Genomic DNA, 22,885 nt, shown 5'->3' with positions numbered 1-22,885 from the left:
GAACTTTTGGAAAAGGGCTCATTGCAGGTGATTTCTTAACATTCCAGGAAAATTTCACAGTGTAACAATCTTAAGTACTCATGTTTAAATGTGAGTCTTCGATAGATTCTTGTTTCTGATTTTGAAAGAAATCCGGCAAGTATGTGGTGATTTTTACTTTGTGGATCTGTTTTCTTCCTGTGATTTAAAAAACTCCGTAATGTTGAGGGATAAGTTTTCTTTTTCTGTCACTTTAACTTATCTGCTATTTTTCTGTGTGTTTCGCTGTTCCCTCTCTATAACAGGTTTGCTTTCATTGTTTTGTATTTTAAGTTTATTGATGTCACTGTTGATACTCGCTTTTTAAGAAAACAAGTCATTCATTATCAGTGATACTTTAGATTAGAAATTTGGAAAATAGTGTACCAAAGTAGCTGTGAAAAAATTCTTCAAGTGCAACTATGCATTTATGGGAGTCTTTCTCCTGGGGACATCCATTCAAAATTCTAAAGGAATGTGTGTGCCTGATTTAGGCCACCTTTGACAGTTACAAGATACTGTAGACTACTGTGTAGCATCTGTACCTAGAAGGCATCAACAAGCTAGAAGTAGGTGCAGTTGGTGGGTATTAGGTCAACTTTATGGAGGGTTGGATTTGGAGGAGGGCTGAAGGGGTACAGAAAGGAGGCAACAGCAGTAGCCTTTGGTTGGATACTCTATAACTATTTAAAGTGCGTGTCGCGGGGAGAACACTTATTCCTATAAGCCTGTAGTTGGAGAGGACTGACTGGTTTAAGTAGTTACCACTAGAAGGTGATTGACTCAACCAGAAAAGACTGCAGTAGTGTATGCCGGTAGTTCAGTTAGGTCAGGGGTAAGATAGGTGCAGAGACTATATGGAAAAATCCTTGGTGGCTGAAGATAACTAAGAGGTGAGAATTTAAGATGGCAGCGGTGCTCCTTAATGTTTCTTAAAAAAAAGCATCCTCGTTTTTTTGCTTTTGAATAGCAAGGGCAGGTTTTTTAAAATAATTAATTAATTAATTTATTTATGGCTGTGTTGGGTCTTCGTTGCTGCGCACGGGCTTTCTCTAATTGCGGCGAGCAGGGGCTACTCTTTGTTACGGTGCACGGGCTTCTCATTGTGGTGACTTCTCTTTTTTTTTTTTTTTTTTTTTGCGGTACTTGGGCCTCTCACTGTTGTGGCCTCCCCCGTTGCGGAGCACAGGCTCCGGATGCGCAGGCTCAGCGGCCATGGCTCACGGGCCCAGCCGCTCCGCGGCATGTGGGATCTTCCCGGACGGGGGCACGAATCCGTGTCCCTTGCATCGGCAGGCAGACTCTCAACCACTGTGCCACCAGGGAAGCCCCGTTTCTTTTTTAAAATTTATTTATTTTATTTTTGGCTGCGGCTTTTTCTAGTTGCGGCGAGTGGGGGCTACTCTTAGTTGCAGTGCGCGGTCTTCTCATTGCCATGGCTTCTCTTGTTGTGGAGCACAGGCTTTAGGCACGTGGGCTTCAGTAGTTGTGGCACATGGGCTCAGTAGTTGTGGCACGCGGGCTCTAGAGTGCAGGTTCAGTAGTTGAGCATGGGCTTAGTTGCACCGCGGCATATGGGATCTTCTTGGACCCGGGATCGAACCTTTGTCCCCTGCATTGGCAGGCGGATTTGAACCACAGCGCCACCAGGGAAGCCCCAAAGTTTTTTGTTTTTTTTTCTTTTTTTCCCCAAGTTTTCTACTCTTTTTCCATTTCTCGTGTGTCCTACCTAATACATCACAGCTGATTTTGAAAGTATGTTTTGATTACTTTTTATTGGCTACTTTAAGGGTTTTGTGTGTGTGTGTTTTTGATTGGCCTCACAGAAGCTTATAGGGTAGAGAGTCTGTAATGATTTAATCTGGTCATCCTTCCAATGCAAAATGGAATCCATTTTATAGATTATCTGACATAAATTATCCTTCTGAAAACTTCTCGAGCTCAGTGCTCTGAGCCATTCCACTGTTGGACATACCTATTTGCTAGGAATTCAAGCTGATGTTTAACGCCCCATGTAATGGTTCCCTTTGATTTACTTCTTTTTTCTGATACAGATGGAATAAAGCTACTCCAAGTGGGGGTCCATGAACTGTTTACCTGTTCACAATGAATTAAGCTGAGAAACTGAGACTAACCATTTAGACATTTTGATAGCAATTCTCCATTGCCATGATATTGTCACTGTGTTTTATAGCTGTGCTGTGATTGGAAAGAAAATTATTCCTTTATGGCAGATAGTTTGAGAAGCACTGGCATGTGACATGTCTCTTCTTTTACACCAGGATGTCTCAAATATTTGCAGACTGCCAAGATGTTTCCCTTTCATCTTCTCCAGGCTAAATACCTCTGGTTCCCTTAGTATGCTACATGATTTCCAGACACTTCACTATCCTTAGGACGTTTGTTTTGGATGCCTTCTTATCTGCTTGTGACCTACAATTCCATTAGTTTTTATAGCTGCCTTGTCAGTCTTGACTTTTTGTTACACCTAAAGACTAATTTCTCAGAGGAACTGCTGCCCAGCCAGTTCTTCACCTCGAACTAGTGAAATAATTTTTTTATACCTAATACAGACTTACCTCTTTGAAACTTTATTTAGATACTTTTGGCATATTATGTTAGCCTAATGATAATCGATGATGATGATGTGTGTGTGTGTGTGTTTGCTGCACTGCGCAGCTTGTGGGATCTTAGTTCCCCAACAAGGAATTGAACCCAGGCCACGGCAGTGAAAGCACTGAGTTCTAACCACTGGATCTCCAGGGAAGTCCCAATGATGTGTATATTATTAATTGTACTTATGCATTGGTCACATTTAGATTAGATAAGGAGACCTTTTTTTTTTTTTTGCGGTATGCGGGCCTCTCACCGTCGTGGTCCCTCCCGTTGCGGAGCACAGGCTCCGGACGCGCAGGCTCAGCGGCCATGGCTCACGGGCCCAGCCGCTCTGCGGCATGTGGGATCTTCCCGGACCGGGGCACGAACCCGTGTCCCCTGCATCGGCAGGCGGACTCCCAACCACTGCGCCACCAGGGAAGCCGAGACCTTTTTTTTTTTTTTTTATTAAAGTCACGCAAGAAAATTTTGAACAGGATCTTGTGTTGAGAGCACAGCTTTATGGCCTTTTCCTAGAAACTTACTCATTTTAATACAGAACTATTAACTATGGTTGGTTATTAGAGGAGGTTATTTACTAAGTGTAAATTGACCTTAGCATGGTACCAGTTATTTTATCACAGGGACTGTCCAATTAGATGCAGTAATTTGGGGGAATGTGAGAATCTTAATCACAATGTAGAAAATAATTGGCATATAGCTTAATAAGTCACTCATGCCTTAGGATAGCTTCAACTTGAGCAGCCTCTGTAGTGAGGATTTAAATGCCTGACTGAGCAAAGAAGACATGAGGAATTGGTTAGTGCAGAGTCCCTACTTGGCCTAATGTTAGTCTCCTTACTTCTAAGAGGGTACGTTACAGTTAAAATGACCAGTTTCCAAAAGCTTCTCGCTCCCAATCATTGTCCAGTAGATGTTTTGAAGTTTTTCTGTATCATAGGAATAAATGATAGGCAATTGTTTTTTCCCAGTAAGGTTTCTCTTAGGCATGATAATGCTAGAAATCTAAGTGCCAAGCTAGTGAGCATTTAATGCTCGTACATAGTTGAAATACTTTAAGCCTTTATTCAATAATTCATAATGATGGTTTTAAAAAAGTGACTATATTTTCAGTCTATGGATTATAAATGCTCTTGGTCATTTTAATTAACTTGGGAGATGGCACTGTGCTTAGGGGTTGTGAAGTGTTAGTCTGTACTCATTAAAGTCTTTACTTAAAAATTGATTTAACCAATTAAAAAAAATAGAGTAATAAAATCTCTGGTGTTTTCTTAAAAACACTGTAATGAATGAATGAAGACGGTGACTGAATAAGACCTATCGAATCTCAGCTGTCATCTCGGCTGATAGATTTTAGATAGCTACTTCTGTTTCTAGCCCCCTGAGGGATTTACAGTTGTCAGCTAGCAATACAATTGACCCTAGCGTTGGGTGAATTCTAATAAATTTGAATTTATAAGCTTTTCATACTTTAAGTACAAATCTTATTTTTAAAATGCATTTGGTTAAGTGATTGATCTGGGGAATTAATATTTACACATTTAAAAGATCATTTAGTAATATTTGCCAATTTAGAATTAATAGCTTTACTTCTTGCTAAGTTTTTTTTTTTTATGTTCAGTGCTCTTTATACTTGAAATGCTTTGTACTTTGAGATATTATTCTCATTAAGGTAACATAATCTAGTATTTTTTTGGCATTTAATAAAAATCGGGTAAATAAATGATTTAATTTTATTAGATGTAACTTGATGTTAATTGTGTAACAGTTCATTTCTAGCAGTATAGTGAAATCATGAATTCAGATATTAAGTCAGAATTCTTGCTTGAATAATTCTCAAGTGTCTTAATTTCTTTTTTTTCCCTTATTAATTGGTGGGAGTGGGGGTATGTTTCTCTTTTCAGTACTGGTGAATTATGACCTTCATGATTGCATGCTCAGTCCAACAGCAGTAAATGATTTAAAGTTTAGTAAGGAAGAAAAATGTAGGTAGAATGTAGGCTTTTCCCGTGTTAATAAAACCAGGGAGGTTTTTTTTTTTTTGCATTTTATTTTACTTTTTTATACAGCAGGTTCTTATTAGTTATCCATTTTATACATATTAATGTATATATGTCAATCCCAGTCTCCCAATTTATCACCCGCCCTCGCTAGAGGTTTCTTTTATTATTGCAAATTCATGAGGCATTACTTTAACAGTGTTGAAATCTGAAAACACATCAACCTGAATTTAAATAGTGTTGCTTTTACCTTTCACATTCTTTCCAGATAAGTTGTACCTTGCCTTTACAGGGAGATTGTTTAATAAATTGTGTAGTAATGTTTAAGCACTATTAAAATGTTATATCACTGTGCTTTAGACTTACAGAGGCTTTAACAATTTTATAAATGCTTCAAAATTATTACCTCCTTCCAGATAATTTCTAATTCTGAGTCAAAGACTTTGACATAGTTGGTTAATAAATCTTTGGGTACAGTTATGCTTAACTGTTGCTCTAGTCTCTTTTCATATAAGATTGTACAACATCTGTAACCAAATTCTAAAATGAAACCACAAGAAAATTTAAGTTCTCATGAGAATTTGATAGAGCGCTAAAGGAGATGAAAAGTGAAACCTAGTAGTTTTTCATGGGTCTGCTTCATGGTTATTTTTTCAAGATTTGGCCATGTGTTCTATGTTGTTTTGCATGACTGCATAAGAACAAAGCTAAAATGGATTTTCTGTGGTCTTTTCAAGATTTTTTTCTTTTTTAACTTGGCTAATAGAAGATCAAAATAATACTTGGCCTTGAAGTTCTTGCTTTTTCTGCAGTGAGCTCTGGCATTTTTTTTTTTCATGAAAATACTGTTTTACATTGATATAGTGCATCAGATGTATGATTTCAATTGATCCTCACAGTACCCTTGAAAGAAATACCTGTATTTTGAAGGTGATAGATCCGATTTAGGGATTAAAGAGCTTGCCCAATGTGACTTGGATAGCAAATGATAGAATCAGGTTCTTCCCTACCTTTTCACTCTGTATTTTTCACATCTTCCATAGTACTCATTTTCATCTGCATTTAGTACTTATTTTTTTATTATTATTTTTAATGTTATATATTTTTAAAATTAATTATTTATTTTTGTCTGCATTTGGGTCTTTGTTGCTGTGCGTGGACTTTCTCTAGTCGTGGCGAGCAGGGGCTACTCTTTTTTGTTTTTTTTGTTTTTCTGTTTTTGGCTGTGTTGGGTCTTTGTTGCTGTGCGCGGGCTTTCTTTAGTTGCGGTGAGCGGGGGCTACTCTTGGTTGTGGTGCACGGGCCTCTCATTATGGTGGCTTCTCTTGTTGCGGAGCACAAGCTCTAGGTGCGCAGGCTTCAGTAGTTGTGGCCCGTGGCCCAGTAGTTGTGGCTTGTGGGCTCTAGAGCTCAGGCTCAGTAGTTGTGGCGCATGGACTTAGTTGCTCTGTGGCATGTGGAATCTTCCCAGACCAGGGCTTGAACCTGTGTCCCTTGCATTGGCAGGCAGATTCTTAACCACTGCGCCACCAGGGAAGTCCTAAGGTGTCTAGTAAACTCATTAGCTACTCAGGACTTAACAAAGTCAAATCCAAACAAAAGAAGGACCCAAAAGAGAATATAAAACAAGAACCTCAATGTGGGAAGGCTTGCCTTTGATATGCATTTGAGAGACATCCTAATTCAAAATAAGGTACCAAGTGGATAATTTAAATTTTATTTGAGAGGCAGTATAATCCAGTAGTTATGAGAATGGACTTTGGAGCCAGACTGCTTGGGTTCAAGTTTTAGATGTCATTTACTCATTCTGTAACTTTGGGCAAGTTACCTCACATCTCTGTGCTTTGGTTTTCTCTTCTGTAAAATGGGATAACAATAGTACTCTACCTCTGAGGTACATGTGAGCAATGCAGTGAACTCATATGTGTAAAAGCATTTAAAAACAGTATCTGGCACATTGTAAGTATTCAATAAATGTTAGTTCACCATTAATAGTATATTGCCTGCTCAATCCTTCAGAAAGGTTTTTGAATGAGAATTTCTCTTTGTGCCTTTTTATGATTTTGAAAATTTGTATGTTAAACTTCTTAAACTTTCATGGGTTATTTTAAAAATTCATTTTTAAAAACAATACAAAACAACAGAATAAACACTGTACAAAATAAAAGAAATAGCAAGAAAGTCAGGCAGTAACAATAAAAATGAAAAAAATGGAAAAAAAGAAAACCGAATGTCTCAATACTAGAATTTTTTGAGGCATGTGTGGCTTTTCTTATTTATGAGATATAATGCTAGATTCCAGAATGGACTATTTGAAATTTTCTGTCAGTTTTACAATATTAAGTTAAATTAATATTAAATATAATATAAAAAACACTCCAGAAATCAAGGATTGATATACCTTAGGGGGTCCTCCCAGATAGTGATATCTCATATTTTGGGTGAAGGAGGTCTATTTTCTTATTTTTTTTATTACAGTGAATAAGACTTGGAATTAGTTTTGTTTTCATTGCTTACTTTTCATATCTTTATGGTACTATTTCCTCCCTATTGTTCCGTGATACCAGGAGAGAGAATGAACTTGTTTATAATCTATTTAACAGTGATACTTAGTTATCTCCAGTTATGACAGGGATTGGCAAACTATGGCCTGCAGGCCAGATTAGGCCCACCACTCGTTTTTGTACAGCCGGTGAGCTAAGAATGGTCTTTACTTTTTTACATGGTTCAAAAAAATCAAAAGAACATTTTGTGAAATAGTAAAACTATATGATGTTCAGACTTCAGTGTCCATAAATAAAGTTTTATTGGAACATAGTCACACTCGTTTGTTTACATATTGTCTGTGGCTGCTTTTGTGCTATATCAGCAGAGTTGAGTAGTCGCAACAAAGACCATATGGTCTGCAAAGCTTAAAATAATTATTATCTGGCGCTTTGCAGTAAAAGTTTGCTGACCTCTGGTTTATGACAGTCTCAGAATAATGGCTTCAAAGCAGCTTTGTGTAATAGATGTGTTTCTGAAGAGATTGTAATTAAAGTGATATGTTATGAATCATATCTTTAGCTTGATTTTGCTTAGTGATATATTCCCATGGAATTTACATAAGAAATTTTGGTGAGATTTATACTGATGTACAGAAAAGGTACTCTGGTCAAAGGTGCTGTGTATATTTAGTTCCCTCATACAGGTCTAAAATTTAATCAAACTGAAAAACTTCCATATGGACTTCATAAACTTATAAAAACTGACTTATGTAGTACATTAACTAGAAACTGTTTCATTTAAATTTCATTAGAACCTCTAAATGACTAGGGATTTTGAATTTTCAGGTACCTGTGATGAGTTCTTTCTTTGCTTGAAGTCTATAGTCTTATTACATGCTATAGGATTTGTCAGATGTTTAGGAAATGTATATTAAATAAATGGTCAAGGAAAAAATACATATGACTATATAAGTTTTGTGTATAACAGAACTCTTCTAATGCCATTTCATTGGTATCCTGTACTGCTTTCTGAGTGCGTAGTATAAGATTCGATTAGAAAACCAGTCAACCAAAATCTAACCGCCCTCCCCACTATTCTCATTAGACAATAACCTAAACACGTATTAATTACATAGTTAGGTAAATTAGTACTGTTAAAAGTTTAATTGTGGAATTGAGGTTTTGGGAGGACGAGGAATATCTCTGAAGCTTCAAAGTTTTAACTGGTTCCAGGAGAAATGGAAAGGAACTGAATGCATACAAAGGGACCCCTCATAGAATTCAGTCATTTTTAATTTACCCATGCAAAGTCCCAGGCAAAACTTTGAAAGTGAAGTTGATACTGGAAAAAAGAATTCATTTTCTGTTCTGATAAAATAGTCACCACCTTGCTACAGCTTGTATGTCATAAATCCTTAGTGAATATTGTATAACCTAAACTGGGTGTATGTTCTTCAGATGACCAGAATGTCAACTTGTTAGAGAAATAAAGTTCCAGGTTCATGGTATTTTGAGATATTTTCCAATTTCATTTCAAGCTGAAATAATTTTGCATCTTAGTTGTCATTAGAGGTTTTGAAATCCCTTGGAACTATTATCCCTTTTAACATAATTTGTTTCTGAATAAACTCAAGTTTTTATTAATTAACATTTTTCCTAATAATTGTAGAACATTTTAGAGTAGCCTGCCTTTGAGTATTATTTATTCAAATTATTTAATTTTAATGGCTTTTTTAACTTCAAAAATGACATGACTTCTAATTAAAAGTTCTAACAAGCTCATTTAAAGTATTGTCAGTCATTTCTTTCATGGCTTGAATATTTTTAAATGCCTGGGTTTTTGCTTTAAAAAAATTCATTCATAAAACTTACTGAAAGAAACTTTGTTTTTGCCTGTAAAGTTAGTCTGAAATATATGTTTGAAGAGAGAAAGAAACTTCCTTAATGACAGTGTTGTTAGAGGAATACTTTTTAGCCTGGATTATTATGGTTAAACTATCTTGGCATTTTACTTATCTATTTGTAGAACGATATTGTCTGATGTGTATTTAAATCACAAGAAAATGAGTGAAAAATTCTCACTTTCGATCCTAATAGGCCAGATTTGGGGAAAAAAAGAATTAGATTTAATGAATAATAATTGATCTTTGTATTGATCTATCTTGTGCTTGTAAATGGGAACTACTATTCCTAAAAATAGAAAATGTTGATATTTGGAATATTGTAGCATTTAAACAAAAGTTTCTGTGGATAAGAATGGGATAAGATGGGAAACTTTGGAAATTGTTTCAAATAAGCAGGGATAAATAAGTGTAGGGATGGATTTTCTACTTCATTTTCTATAACTTTAAGGAGATAACACACACAGAACTCTCTCATTTTCTTCACTGTTCATAAGGAAACTAAAAACAAGGAATAAAAAATACTTTTAAATATTACTTTTGAAAATGACTTAATTTACAATTTATAATTGATTTTTGAAATCCATATTGTATTTGTATTAAGGTTTATAAATTTCAGATGTTACACTACTACATAAATATTTAGTTGTAGAAAAATTGGGTCCAGCTATAGACATTTCAACCATCTAAACTACTACAGTAAAATTTTTACTTTATACAATTTGAAAATTTTCGTTAGTTTTACATTTCTAATTATGGGTGGCTTATTAGTGAACTGTTTGCAGAGTGTAGGAGTACTTGTGTCCTCTGCTCCTCAGGGCGGCCTGGCCTTGATTAAGTGGGTTTGCTCAGTTAATATTTGTTAAATGGATAAATAACGAGTGCTTGCACAGTAGCTTAAGAATTGACTACAAGGAAGATGTAGGCTTTTTCAAGATAATCTCGAATCAAATCATTGTGAAAGTTTAAAGATACTGATTCTTTCTATAACATGCTGTTTTTGAAAACCAACTTGTATGTCTGATGGGAATATGGCTGTAACAAAATACTAAAAATTAGTGGTATACTGTTGAATTTTATACTTCTGCAAGCATAATTGTTAATCACACTTCATGTTTTCTGAAGAACCAATGTGAAGATTTAATTGTTTAAAAAACTTTAATTGTTTAGGTGAATTTGCTGTACAAGTTTTAATTTCAGATACGTCATGAAAGTTAAGTATTAAAAATAAGTTGTTAAAGAAGATTGTGTTAATAAGCTTGTGTGATAAAGTCAAATTTTATGGAACATTCCCAATGTAATAATACATGATCCCATCTATTTTGATAAGATTATCAGATTATTTCATCATTTGTTTATAGGCGTATTCTACATTCTAAAGGGGAGCTGAGCGAAGATAGACATAAACAGTATGAGGAATTTGCTATGTCTTATCAGAAGCTGCTGGCAAATTCTCAATCCTTAGCAGACCTTTTGGATGAAAATATGCCAGATCTTCCTCAAGACAAACCAACACCAGAAGGTAAGATATCCTTAAAAACAAACATTGTGATTTTTTTTAGTAGACAATAATCACTTATATCTTTAGTCTTCTCAGATGTGTAATATTTAAAATGGATGTTTTGAAAAGTCTTTAAAATTTTTTAAATGAAGAAGTAGTATTAAGACCTAATAAGAACATTGAAAATCCACTTGAAATGCTTCTCTGAATGGAAAAGGCTTTGCACTTAGAGAATAATAATTAATTCATATGATACAATAAATTTCTTCAGGTTCTTTTCTTTTTTGCGGTATGCGGGCCTCTCACTGTTGTGGCCTCTCCCGTTGTGGGGCACAGGCTCTGGACACGCAGGCTCAGCGGCCACGGCTCACTGGCCTAGCCGCTCCACAGCATGTGGGATCTTCCCGGACCGGGGCGTGGACCCGTGTCCCCTGCATTGGCAGGCGGACTCTCAACCACTGCGCCACCAGGGAAGCCCTCTTTTCTTTTTTAATAATAAATTTACTTATTTAATTTTTGGCTGTGTTGGGTCTTCGTTGCTGTGCATGGGCTTTCTCTAGTTGCAGTGAGCAGAGGCTACTCTTCATTGTGGTGCGTAGGCTTCTCATCGCGTTGGCTTCTCTTGTTGTGGAGCACGGGCTCTAGGTGCGCAGCCTTCAGTAGTTGCAGCGCATGGGCTAAGTAGTTGTGGCTCACAGACCCTAGAGCACAGGCTCAGTAGTTGTGGTGCACGAGCTTAGTTGCTCCGTGGCATGTGGGATCTTCCCGGACTAGGTCTCGAACCTGAGTCCCCTGCATTGGCAGGGGGATTCTTAACCACTGCCCCACCAGGGAAGTCCCTTCAGGTTCTTTTGTAATAGATATCCTTAGATTGTGTCTAACAGGGGCCTGTCTTAAACCATACTTGGAAAGATTTACTTTATTTCTTGGATAGGTAATAAAGTGAATTGGACATTTGCGATACTCATATCTCTGTGCTTATTTTTATTTGTAATTTAGTTTTTTGTTTTTTTTTTTAAGGCTGAGATTCTACTTTATTTTACTTACTTATTTTTAACATCTTTATTTGAGTATAATTGCTTTACAATGGTATGTTAGTTTCTGCTTTATAACAAAGTGAATCAGTTATACATATACATATGTTCCCATATCTCTTCCCTCTTGCGTCTCCGTCCCTCCCACCCTCCCTATCCCACCCCTCTAGGTGGTCACAAAGCACCGAGCTGATCTCCCTGTGCTATGCAGCTACTTCCCACTAGCTATCTATTTTACGTTTGGTAGTGTATATATGTCCATGCCACTCTCTCACTTTGTCACAGCTTACCCTTCCCCCTCCCCATATCTTCAAGTCCATTCTCTCGTAGGTCTGTGTCTTTATTCCCATCTTACCCCTAGGTTCTTCATGACATTTTTTTTTTCCTTAGATTCCATATATATGTGTTAGTATACGGTATTTGTCTTTCTCTTTCTGACTTACTTCACTCTGTATGACAGACTCTAGGTCCATCCACCTCACTACGAATAACTCAATTTCGTTTCTTTTTATGGCTGAGTAATATTCTATTGTATATATGTGCAACATCTTCTTTATCCATTCATCCGATGATGGACACTTAGGTTGCTTCCATCTCCTGGGTATTGTAAATAGAGCTGCAATGAACATTTTGGTACATGACTCTTTTTGAATTATGGTTTTCTCAGGGTATATGCCCAGTAGTGGGATGGCTGGGTCATATGGTAGTTCTATTTGTAGTTTTCTAAGGAACCTCCATACTGTTCTCCATAGTGGCTGTACCAATTCACATTCCCACCAGCAGTGCAAGAGTGTTCCCTTTTCTCCACACCCTCTCCAGCATTTATTGTTTCTAGATTTTTTGATGTTGGCCATTCTGACTGGTGTGAGATGATAATCTCATTGTAGTTTTGATTTGCATTTCTCTAATGATTAATGATGTTGAGCATTCTTTCATGTGTTTGTTGGCACTCTGTATATCTTCTTTGGAGAAATGTCTATTTAGATCTTCTGCCCATTTTTGGATTGGGTTGTTTGTTTTTTTGTTATTGAGCTGCATGAGCTGCTTGTAAATTTTGGAGATTAATCCTTTGTCAGTTGCTTCATTTGCAAATATTGTCTCCCATTCTGAGGGTTGTCTTATGGTCTTGTTTATGGTTTCCTTTGCTGTGCAAAAGCTTTGAAATTTCATTAGGTCCCATTTGTTTATTTTTGTTTTTAATTTCCATTTCTCTAGGAGGTGGGTCAAAAAGGATCTTGCTGTGATTTATGTCATAGAGTGTTCTGCCTATGTTTTCCTCTAAGAGTTTTATAGTTTCTGGCCTTACATTTAGGTCTTTGATCCATTTTGAGCTTATTTTTGTGTATGGTGTTAGGGAGTGATCTAATCTCTTATAAGTGATCTTACTCACTTATTGAAGAGGCTGTCCTTTCTCCACTGTACATTCCTGCCTCCTTTATCAAAGATAAGGTGACCATATGTGCGTGGGTTTATCTCTGGCCTTTCTGTCGTGTTCCATTGATCTATATTTCTGTTTATGTGCCAGTACCATACTGTCTTGATTACTGTAGCTTTGTAGTATAGTCTGAAGTCAGGGAGCCTGATTCCTCCAGCTCCGTTTTTCATTCTCAAGATTGCTTTGGCTATTTGGGGTCTTCTGTGTTTCCATACAAATTGTGAAACTTTTTGTTCTAGTTCTGTGAAAAATGCGAGTGGTAGTTTGATAGGGATTGCATTGAATCTGTAGATTGCTTTGGGTAGTATAGTCATTTTCACAATGTTGATTCTTCCAATCCAAGAACATGGTATATCTCTCCATCTATTTGTATCGCCTTTAATTTCTTTCATCAGTGTCTTATAATTTTCTGCATACAGGTCTTTTGTCTCCTTAGGTAGGTTTATTGCTAGATATTTTATTCTTTTTGTTGCAATGGTAAATAGGAGTGTTTTCTTAATTTCACTTTCAGATTTTTCATCATTAGTGTATAGGAATGCCAGAGATTTCTGTGGATTAATTTTGTATCCTGCTACTTTACCAAATTCATTGATTAGCTCTAGTAGTTTTCTGGTAGCATCTTTAGGATTCTCTATGTATACTATCGTGTCATCTGCAAACAGTGACAGCTTTACTTCTTCTTTTCCGATTTGGATTCCTTTTTTTTCCTTTTCTTCTCTGATTGCTGTGGCTAAAACTTCCAAAACTATGTTGAATAAGAGTGGCTTCCCTGGTGGCGCAGTGGTTGAGAGTCCGCCTGCTGATGCAGGGGACACAGTTTCGTGTCCCGGTCTGGGAAGATCCCACGTGGCGATGAGCAGCTGGGCCCGTGAGCCATGGCTGCTGAGCCTGCGCGTCTGGAGCCTGTGCTCTGCAATGGGAGAGGCCGCAACAGTGAGAGGCCTGCGTACCGCAAAAAAAAAAAAAAAAAAAGAAGAGTGCTGGGAGTGGGCAACCTTGTCTTGTTCCTGATCTTAGTGGAAGTGGTTTCAGTTTTTCACCATTGAGGATGATGTTGGCTGTGGGTTTGTCATATATGGCCTTTATTATGTTGAGGAAAGTTCCCTCTATGCCTACTTTCTGCAGAGTTTTTATCATAAATCGGTGTTGAATTTTGTCGAAAGCTTTCTCTGCATCTATTGAGATGATCATATGGTTTTTCTCCTTCACTTTGTTAATATGGTTTATCACGTTGATTGATTTGCGTATATTGAAGAATCCTTGCGTTCCTGGAATAAACCCCACTTGATCATGGTGTATGATCCTTTTAATGTGCTGTTGGATTCTCTTTGCTAGTATTTTGTTGAGCATTTTTGCATCTATGTTCATCAGTGATATTGGCCTATAGTTTTCTTTCTTTGTGACATCTTTGTCTGGTTTTGGTATCAGGGTGATGGTGGCCTCGTAGAATGAGTTTGGGAGTGTTCCTCCCTCTGCTATATTTTGGAAGAGTTTGAGAAGGATAGGTGTTAGCTCTTCTCTAAATGTTTGATAGAATTCGCCTGTGAAGCCATCTGGTCCTGGGCTTTTGTTTGTTGGAAGATTTTTAATCACAGTTTCAATTTCAGTGCTTGTGATTGGTCTGTTCATATTTTCTGTTTCTTCCTGATTCAGTCTTGGCAGGTTGTGCTTTTCTAAGAATTTGTCCATTTCTTCCAGATTGTCCATTTTGTTGGCATAGAGTTGCTTGTAGTAATCTCTCATGATCTTTTGTATTTCTGCAGTGTCAGTTGTTACTTCTCCTTTTTCATTTCTAATTGTATTGATTTGAGTCTTCTCCCTTTTTTTCTTGATGAGTCTGGCTAATGGTTTATCAATTTTGTTTATCTTCTCAAAGAACCAGCTTTTAGTTTTATTGATCTTTGCTATCGTTTCCTTCATTTATTTTTCATTTATTTCTGATCTGATCTTTATGATTTCTTTCCTTCTGCTAACTTTGGGGTTTTTTGGTTCTTCTTTCTCTAATTGCTTTAGGTGCAAGGTTAGGTTGTTTATTCGAGATGTTTCCTGTTTCTTAAGGTAGGATTGTATTGCTATAAACTTCCCTCTTTGAATTCTTTTGCTGCATCCCATAGGTTTTGGGTCGTTGTGTCTCAATTGTCATTTGTTTCTAGGTATTTTTTGATTTCCTCTTTGATTTCTTCAGTGATCACTTCGTTATTAAGTAGTGCATTGTTTAGCCTCCATGTGTTTGTATTTTTTACAGATCTTCTCCTGTAATTGATATCTAGTCTCATAGTGTTGTGGTCGGAAAAGATACTTGATACAATTTCAATTTTCTTAAATTTTCCAAGGCTTGATTTGTGACCCAAGGTATGATCTATCCTGGAGAATGTTCCATGAGCACTTGAGAAAAATGTGTATTCTGTTGTTTTTGGATGGAATGTCCTATAAATATCAATTAAGTGCATCTTGTTTAATGTATCATTTAAAGCTTGTGTTTCCTTATTTATTTTCATTTTGGATGATCTGTCCATTGGTGAAAGTGGGGTGTTAATGTCCCCTACTATGATTGTGTTACTGTCGATTTCCCCTGTTATGGCTATTAGTATTTGCCTTATGTATTGAGGTGCTCCTATGTTGGTTGTGTAAATATTTACAATTGTTATATCTTCTTCTTGGATTGATCCCTTAATCATTATGTAGTGTCCTTCTTTGTCTCTTGTAATAGTCTTTATTTTAAAGTCTATTTTGTCTAATATGAGAATTGCTACTCCAGCTTTCTTTTGATTTCCATTTGCATGGAATATCTTTTTCCGTCCCCTCACTTTCAGTCTGTATGTGTCCCTAGGTCTGAAGTGGGTCTCTTGTAGACAGCATATATATGGGTCTTGTTTTTGTATCCGTTCACCCAGTGTATGTCTTTTGGTGGGAGCATTTAATCCATTTACATTTAAGATAATTATCGATATGTATGTTCCTGTTCCCATTTTCTTAATTGTTTTGGGTTTGTTATTGTAGGTCTTTTCCTTCTTTTGTGTTTCTTGCCTAGAGAAGTTCCTTTAACATTTGTTGTAAAGCTGGTTTGGTGGTGCTGAACTCTCTCAGCTTTTGCTTGTCTGTAAAGGTTTTAATTTCTCCATCAAATCTGAATGAGATCCTTGCTGGGTAGAGTAATCTTGGTTGTAGGTTTTTCTCCTTCATCACTTTAAATATGTCCTGCCAGTCCCTTCTGGCTTGCAGAATTTCTGCTGAAAGATCAGCTGTTAACCTTATGGGGATTCCCTTGTGTGGTATTTTTCCCTTGCTGCTTATAGTATGTTTTCTTTGTATTTAATTTTTGAGTGACTAATATGTGTCTTGGTGTGTTTCTCCTTGGATTTATCTTGTATGGGACTCTCTGTGCTTCCTGGACTTGATTAACTATTTCCTTTCCCATATTAGGGAAGTTTTCAACTATAATCTCTTCAAATATTTTCTCAGTCCCTTTTTTTTTCTCTTCTTCTTCTGGGACACCTATAATTCAAATATTGGTGCGTTTAATGTTGTCCCAGAGGTCTCTGAGACTGTCCTCAGTTCTTTTCATTCTTTTTTCTTTATTCTGCTCTGCAGTAGTTATTTCCACTATTTTATCTTCCAGGTCACTTATCCGTTCTTCTGCCTCAGTTATTCTGCTATTGATCCCTTTTAGAATATTTTTAATTTTATTTATTGTAGTGTTTATCGTTGCTTGTTTCCTCTTTAGTACTTCTAGGTCCTTGTTAAATGTTTCTTGCATTTTCTCTATTCTATTTCCAAGATTTTGGATCATCTTTACTATCATTATTCTGAATTCTTTTTCAGGTAGACTGCCTATTTCCTCTTCATTTGTTAGGTCTGGTGGGTTTTTATCTTGCTCCTTCATCTGCTGTGTGTTTTTCTGTCTTCTCATTTTGCTTATCTTACTGTGTTTGGGGTCTCCTTTTTGCAGGCTGCAGGTTCATAGTTCCCGTTGTTTTTGGTGTCTGACCCCAGTCGCTAAGGTTGGTTCAGTGGGTTGTGTAAGCTTCCTGGTGGAGGGGACTAGTGCCTGTGTTCTGGTGGATGAGGCTGGATCTTGTCTTTCTGTTGGGCAGGTCCATGTCTGGTGGTGTGTTTTGGGGTGTCTGTGGCCTTATGATTTTAGGCAGCCTCTCTGCTAATGGGTGGGGTTGTGTCTTGCTAGTTGTTTGGCATAGGGTGTCCAGCACTGTAGCTTCCTGGTCATTGAGTGAAGCTGGGTGTTGGTGTTGAGATGGAGATCTCTGGGAGATTTTCACCGTTTGATATTACGTGGCGCTGAGAGGTCTCTTGTGGACCAGTGTCCTGAAGTAGGCTCTCCCACGTCAGAGGCACAGCACTGACTCCTGGTTGCAGCACCAAGAGCGTTTCATCCACACGCCTGCTAGTGTTGGAGGGTCTCTTGCAGAGGTGGGGGGTGGCTGTGGCTCACCGTGGGGGCTAGGACACTGGCAGCAGAAGTTCTGGGAGGTACTCGTTGGTGTGAGCCATCCCAGAGTCTGCCATTAGCCCCACCAAAGAGCCCAGGTAGGCTCCAGTGTTGGGTTGCCTCAGGCCAAACAACCAAGGTAATTTAGTTGTTTTGCATGGTATATTATATTAAATTGTTACTCAGAACTAAAGCCTACTTTGCAGTTTTATAAAGTAAATTGTTTATCATTTTGTAAGATGAGTTACTTTCCATATTATTTCTAAGGTGTTTTAGACTTCCTTTTTGTTAAGGCTGCTAATATACTATTCTAACATATCACAAAAACTACTTGAAAAATTACTTTCGGTAGATAAATGTTAATACATTATTAATCTTAAAACTATCTGAAAATCCTATTTACTTAAAAATCTAAGAGTGAAATATTTGTAAAGTGTCCTTTTATAATACAAGAAGGTGTTTTGTATTTTACATCCTCAATAAGAAAATACCCGTTGTGTACTGTGAATACATTTATGGTCCTTCCTTGGTATCTGCAGGGGATTGGTTCCAGGACCTCCAATGATGCTCAAGTCCCTCATATAAAATGGCTTAGTATTTGCATATAATCTGCACACGTCCTCCCATATACTTTAAATCATCATGTAGATTACATATAATACCTAATACAATGTAAATGTAAATACTGTGTAACAAAGTTGACAAAGTTCTGTCATCATTTTAATTTTTTATTTAAAATAAATAAATTTATTTATTTATTTATTTTTGGCTGCGTTGGGTCTTTGTTGCTACACGTGGGCTTTCTGGTTGCGGGGAGCGGGAGCTACTCTTAGTTGCGGTGCAGGGGCTTCTCGTTGCGGTGGCTTCTCTTGTTGCGGAGCATGGGCTCTAGGCATGTGGGCTTCAGTAGTTGTGGCACGTGGGCTCAGTAGTTGTGGCTCGCAGGCTCCAGAGCGCAGGCTTAGTAGTTGTGGTGCACAGGCTTAGTTGCTCCGCAGCATGTGGGATCTTCCCGGACCAGGGCTCGAACCCGTGTCTCCTGCATTGGCAGGCAGATTCTTTTTTTTTTTGTGGTACTCGGGCCTCTTACTGTTGTGGCCTCTCCCGTTGCAGAGCACAGGCTCCGGACGCGCAGGCTCTGGACGCGCAGGCTCAGCGGCCATGGCCCCCGGGCCCAGCCGCTCCGTGGCATGTGGGATCTTCCCAGACCGGGGCACGAACCCGTGTCCCCTGCATCGGCAGGCGGACTCTCAACCACTGTGCCACCAGGGAAGCCCCAAAACATCCTTTTAGTTTTTTTTTTTAATTTTTTTATTTTTGGGGGGTCATGCTCTGCATCATGCAGGATTTTAGTTCCCCAGCCAGGGATCAAACCCCTGCCCCCTGCATTGAGAGCACAGAGTCTTAACCAGTGGACCACCAGGGAATTCGGCAGGCAGATTCTTAACCACTGCGCCACCAGGGAAGTCCCTCTCAGGATTTTTTTGTTTTGTTTTGTTTTTGTTTTTAATTCTGGTTTCTGCTCTGTTAGATTCTTTTTTAAAAAAATAATTAATTAATTGCTTAATTTTGGGCTGCATTGGGTGTTCGTTGCTGTTCGTGGGCTTCTCTCTAGTTGCAGCGAGCGGGGACTACTCTTCCTTGCGGTGCACGGGCTTCTCATTGCGGTGGCTTCTCTTGTTGCGGAGCATGGGCTCTAGGTGCACGGGTTTCAGTAGTTGTGGCACGCGGGCTTTAGAGCGCAGGCTCAGTAGTTGTGGCGCGCAGACTTAGTTGCTCTGCGGCATGTGGGATCTTCCTGGACCAGGGCTCGAACCCTTGTCTCCTGCATTGGCAGGAGGATTCTTAACCCCTGCACCACCAAGGAACCCCTCAGGGTGAATTTTAATCTGCAGGATCATTCTCTAGTTTGGAGAGATGTACAGTGAGGATAGATAAAATCATGAATGGTCTCATGATCATGAAGTAGGAAATTAGTTACTTTTAATGTTCTGAGTTTAAGAAAGTATAGTTGTATGTAAGGTAGACTGTGTGTGTGTGTGTGTGTGTGTGTGTGTGTGTGTGTTATACATGGTTTTCCACTCTGTACTGAAATATCTATATATTTCCTCATCACTCCTTCCCTTCCTTTCCAGTTATTTATCAATTGACCATTTATGGCAATCTGTCTTATACCAAGTAAATACCAAAAGGAGGGTTGCTTCTTAAGGGTTTATGGTAAGATACCAAAAGGAGTGTTACTTCTTAAGGGTTTATGGTAAGATAAACCATAAACTTGTGATGATAATTATGATATAAATTGTACAGAGGGTTGCAAGTCTTAAAACAATGCTTCATAGGGGAGGTGGGACTTTAAGCTGGATGTTTAGGAATGACCAGGCTTATATATTTCTTATATTGGTTTTAAGTTTTATGAAGGTGGGCGTAATATATCAAATAGCTACGTAATCTCATATCAGTTGCTTAAAACATTTAAGAGAAAAGCATCTTTATCCTATGCTTTACTCTTGTCTGTCCTGGTTTAGAGCTTTACTTAAAACACAGTTTGTGATTTTCTGGTAAAGATTGTTACATGAACAGTTCAGAGTGCTTGTGGATTGAAGAAGCATCTGTTAATCAAAGCATTCAAGGTTTATTGGTTTTAATTCCTTGTGATTTACTTTATTGTAGAGCATGGGCCTGGAATTGATATATTTACACCTGGTAAACCTGGAGAATATGACTTGGAAGGTGGTATATGGGAGGATGAAGATGCTCGGAATTTTTATGAGAACCTCATTGATTTGAAAGCTTTTGTTCCAGCCATCTTGTTTAAAGATAATGAAAAAAGTTGTCAGAGTAAAGAGTCCAACAAGGATGATTACAAAGGTAAGTGCTGGAGGACAAATTTTTTTATATTGAAGTGCTATAAAGATTAGTTTCAAAATAATATTTGTAAATTTTTTTTTATTTACTAGTTTTGTAATACGAACATTGAGTCACTAGATTAAATGAATGACAGAATAATATGGACATCTTAATTAATTTGAGTTCACTTTATCTAATCAGCTTTATCTTCCCCTCATCTTTACCACAGATCCTCATGCCATGTATGTCTCCATTCATCAATTCATCAATCCATCCATCTGTTCATTTCTTCAGTGAACAGATGGCATACAGAATCAAAGAAGTTATGGTCTTTGTTCTCAGTGAACATAATGTATTTTAAAAAATCTGAATATGTCAAATTTCTTGCCAGGTATAAATGTAGATTCTAAGACAAACGATGCAGATTTTGTGAGTCTTTGTAGTTTTTGCAGCAGGATTTCACTATGACTTTTAATTCAGAGGTACTGATTCTTTGATTTCAAACAGAGGCAAAGGAACCTAAGGATAATAAGGAGGTATCAAGTCCTGACGATTTGGAGCTTGAGTTGGAGAACCTAGAGATTAATGATGACACTTTGGAGCTAGAGGGTGGAGATGAAGGTGAAGATCTTACAAAGAAACTTCTTGATGAGCAAGGTAAACACTTTTGCCAAAAATTTTAATTTTTGACTAGTTGTTTTTTTTTTAAACGTCTGTTTTATTTTATTTATTTTTGGCCACGCTCTGCAACTTGTGGGATGTTAGTTCCCTGACCAGCGATTGAACATGGTCCCTCGGCAGTGAGAGCACGGAGTCCTAAATGCTGGACTGCTGGGGAATTCCCAAGTTTTGATTAGTGTTTCTACACAAAGCCCTCGCCTGAGAATATGGGTCTTTACTCTTTTATTCCTTGTTTTCCTGTTGTTTCTAGGCTATCACTTTTTTGGAATTTGATTTGGAACAGAAATACTACATGTCCTATATTATGTGACTACAAACTTTAGTGATAATCTGAATGTTAATATATATTTCTTACACTTCTCTACTTGCTAGCATTGTCCTTAATGTATTCTAATGCTGATATAATGTTTACAGTCTTAACATAAGTGTATTTGAAAGTTGAGAGTTAAAAAGACAATTAGTATATCAGTTCATCTGTGGTAATTTTATCTTTATAATTGAGTAATGTTTTATATTTAGTAATAAAATTATCACATTGTTAATTATTTCCTGAATACTTCCCATCAAGTTTCTTTATTAGTTAGGATTTTTTATTAGAAAGATACCTTCTGTCAGTATTGCCTGTCTCTCTATGGGCTTCATTGTTTCCTACTGCAGATTCTGTTTATCCATGTCATGAAGGGAGTGAGGCATGGCTGGAGGCTACCCTTGGCTCAAACCAGTTAGTGACATCAGAAGAAAAGGGGCTTGTCTCTCACTGTCTGTGTATAAGCCTCATGGAAGGACTTGGCTAGTCCTGTGTCATGCTTGCCTGTGGCCGAGAGGAGTGGTGGTGTCTGTGCTTGGGCAGCACCCTTCCCCATCAGAATCCCATGGATTGCCTTCGAGGGCAAGCGATGATCGTACTGTTAATTGAAGACATGGGAGAAGGGATGCATGACAGATGAAAATAGCAGATCTACTATAAAACTACATGCAACTTATGACTTATCATGTAAAAGTTTGCCTTTTTATAGTTGATATCTGAAAGACAGTAGTGATTTAGGGTTATGATTCTAAAGATACCCACACTTTCTAGGGTAATATCTCAAAAAATGCTTCATTTTTTCATGAGTAAGAAAAGTGCTCTAGATTATCTATGCCCCAGATAACTTCTTACTGGATGTTTTTATTCTTATATTGTCTATGTATATATATTTTTAAACCTGTTTAAAAACGAATTTCATGTTAGAACAAGAGGATGAAGAAGCCAGCACTGGATCTCATCTCAAGCTCATAGTAGATGCTTTTCTCCAGCAATTGCCCAACTGTGTCAACCGTGATCTGATAGACAAGGTATGATTGCTTCTGTGTGACTTTACTCAAGCATGTAGACCTTGTAGGATAGCTTGAATTAGGAACGTCTATGGTTTTTGGACTGTTGTGGCTGTAGAATGAACCATTTCTTCAAATGGAATCTAATATGGGAATTCAAAATAAACACATACAGTGGTAGCCAATTTGTAGATGTTGTGTTTGGGGGTGGAACTGTCTCTAGAATCCTGTTAGCTTGACACCTCTCCCCTTCACATAGGGATTCCTCAGTGTGGGAAATACTGTGTTAGACCAGAAGTTCTTAAAGTATGCTCTGTAGATTCCTGGTGTCTTCTGAGGCACTTTCAGGGGTCTGTAAGGTCAAAACTCTTTCCATACTAATACTAGGAATTTTTTTCCCCACTTTTTCACTGTTTTTGACATTTGCAAAAGTGGTGATGGGTAAAGCTGCTGGCATTTTAACACGAATCAAGCTGCATGGGTAGCAGACTGTACTAGTAGCCACTGCCGTGCATTTGCAATTAAAAGAACAATGCTACTTTCACTTAGATGAATCCATTAAAATTGGAGTAATTTTGTTTCATTTCAGTCTTCGAGTACACTTC

General features: G+C 37.7%; 1 protein-coding gene across 3 annotated transcripts in view; it reads left to right on the top strand.

Moving 5' to 3' along the window:
* UPF2 (UPF2 regulator of nonsense mediated mRNA decay) overlaps positions 1 to 22,885 on the top strand; it is a gene marked incomplete at its 3' end in the record, with an annotated part of 212,002 nt that overhangs the window by 8,730 nt on the left and 180,387 nt on the right. For all 3 annotated transcript variants that reach the window (XM_082647666.1, XM_082647667.1, XM_082647668.1), the window contains exons 4-7: positions 10,383 to 10,543; positions 20,109 to 20,306; positions 20,793 to 20,942; positions 22,198 to 22,301. In XM_082647666.1, coding sequence (XP_082503792.1) covers positions 10,383 to 10,543; positions 20,109 to 20,306; positions 20,793 to 20,942; positions 22,198 to 22,301 — 613 coding nt within the window. The remainder of the gene's footprint in view (positions 1 to 10,382; positions 10,544 to 20,108; positions 20,307 to 20,792; positions 20,943 to 22,197; positions 22,302 to 22,885) is intronic.

Source organism: Grampus griseus (genome assembly GCF_964374135.1).
Source record: "Grampus griseus genome assembly, chromosome: 2".
In the NCBI taxonomy this organism is placed as follows: Eukaryota; Metazoa; Chordata; class Mammalia; order Artiodactyla; family Delphinidae; genus Grampus; species Grampus griseus.
This window is presented reverse-complemented; position numbering and strand designations above follow the sequence as displayed.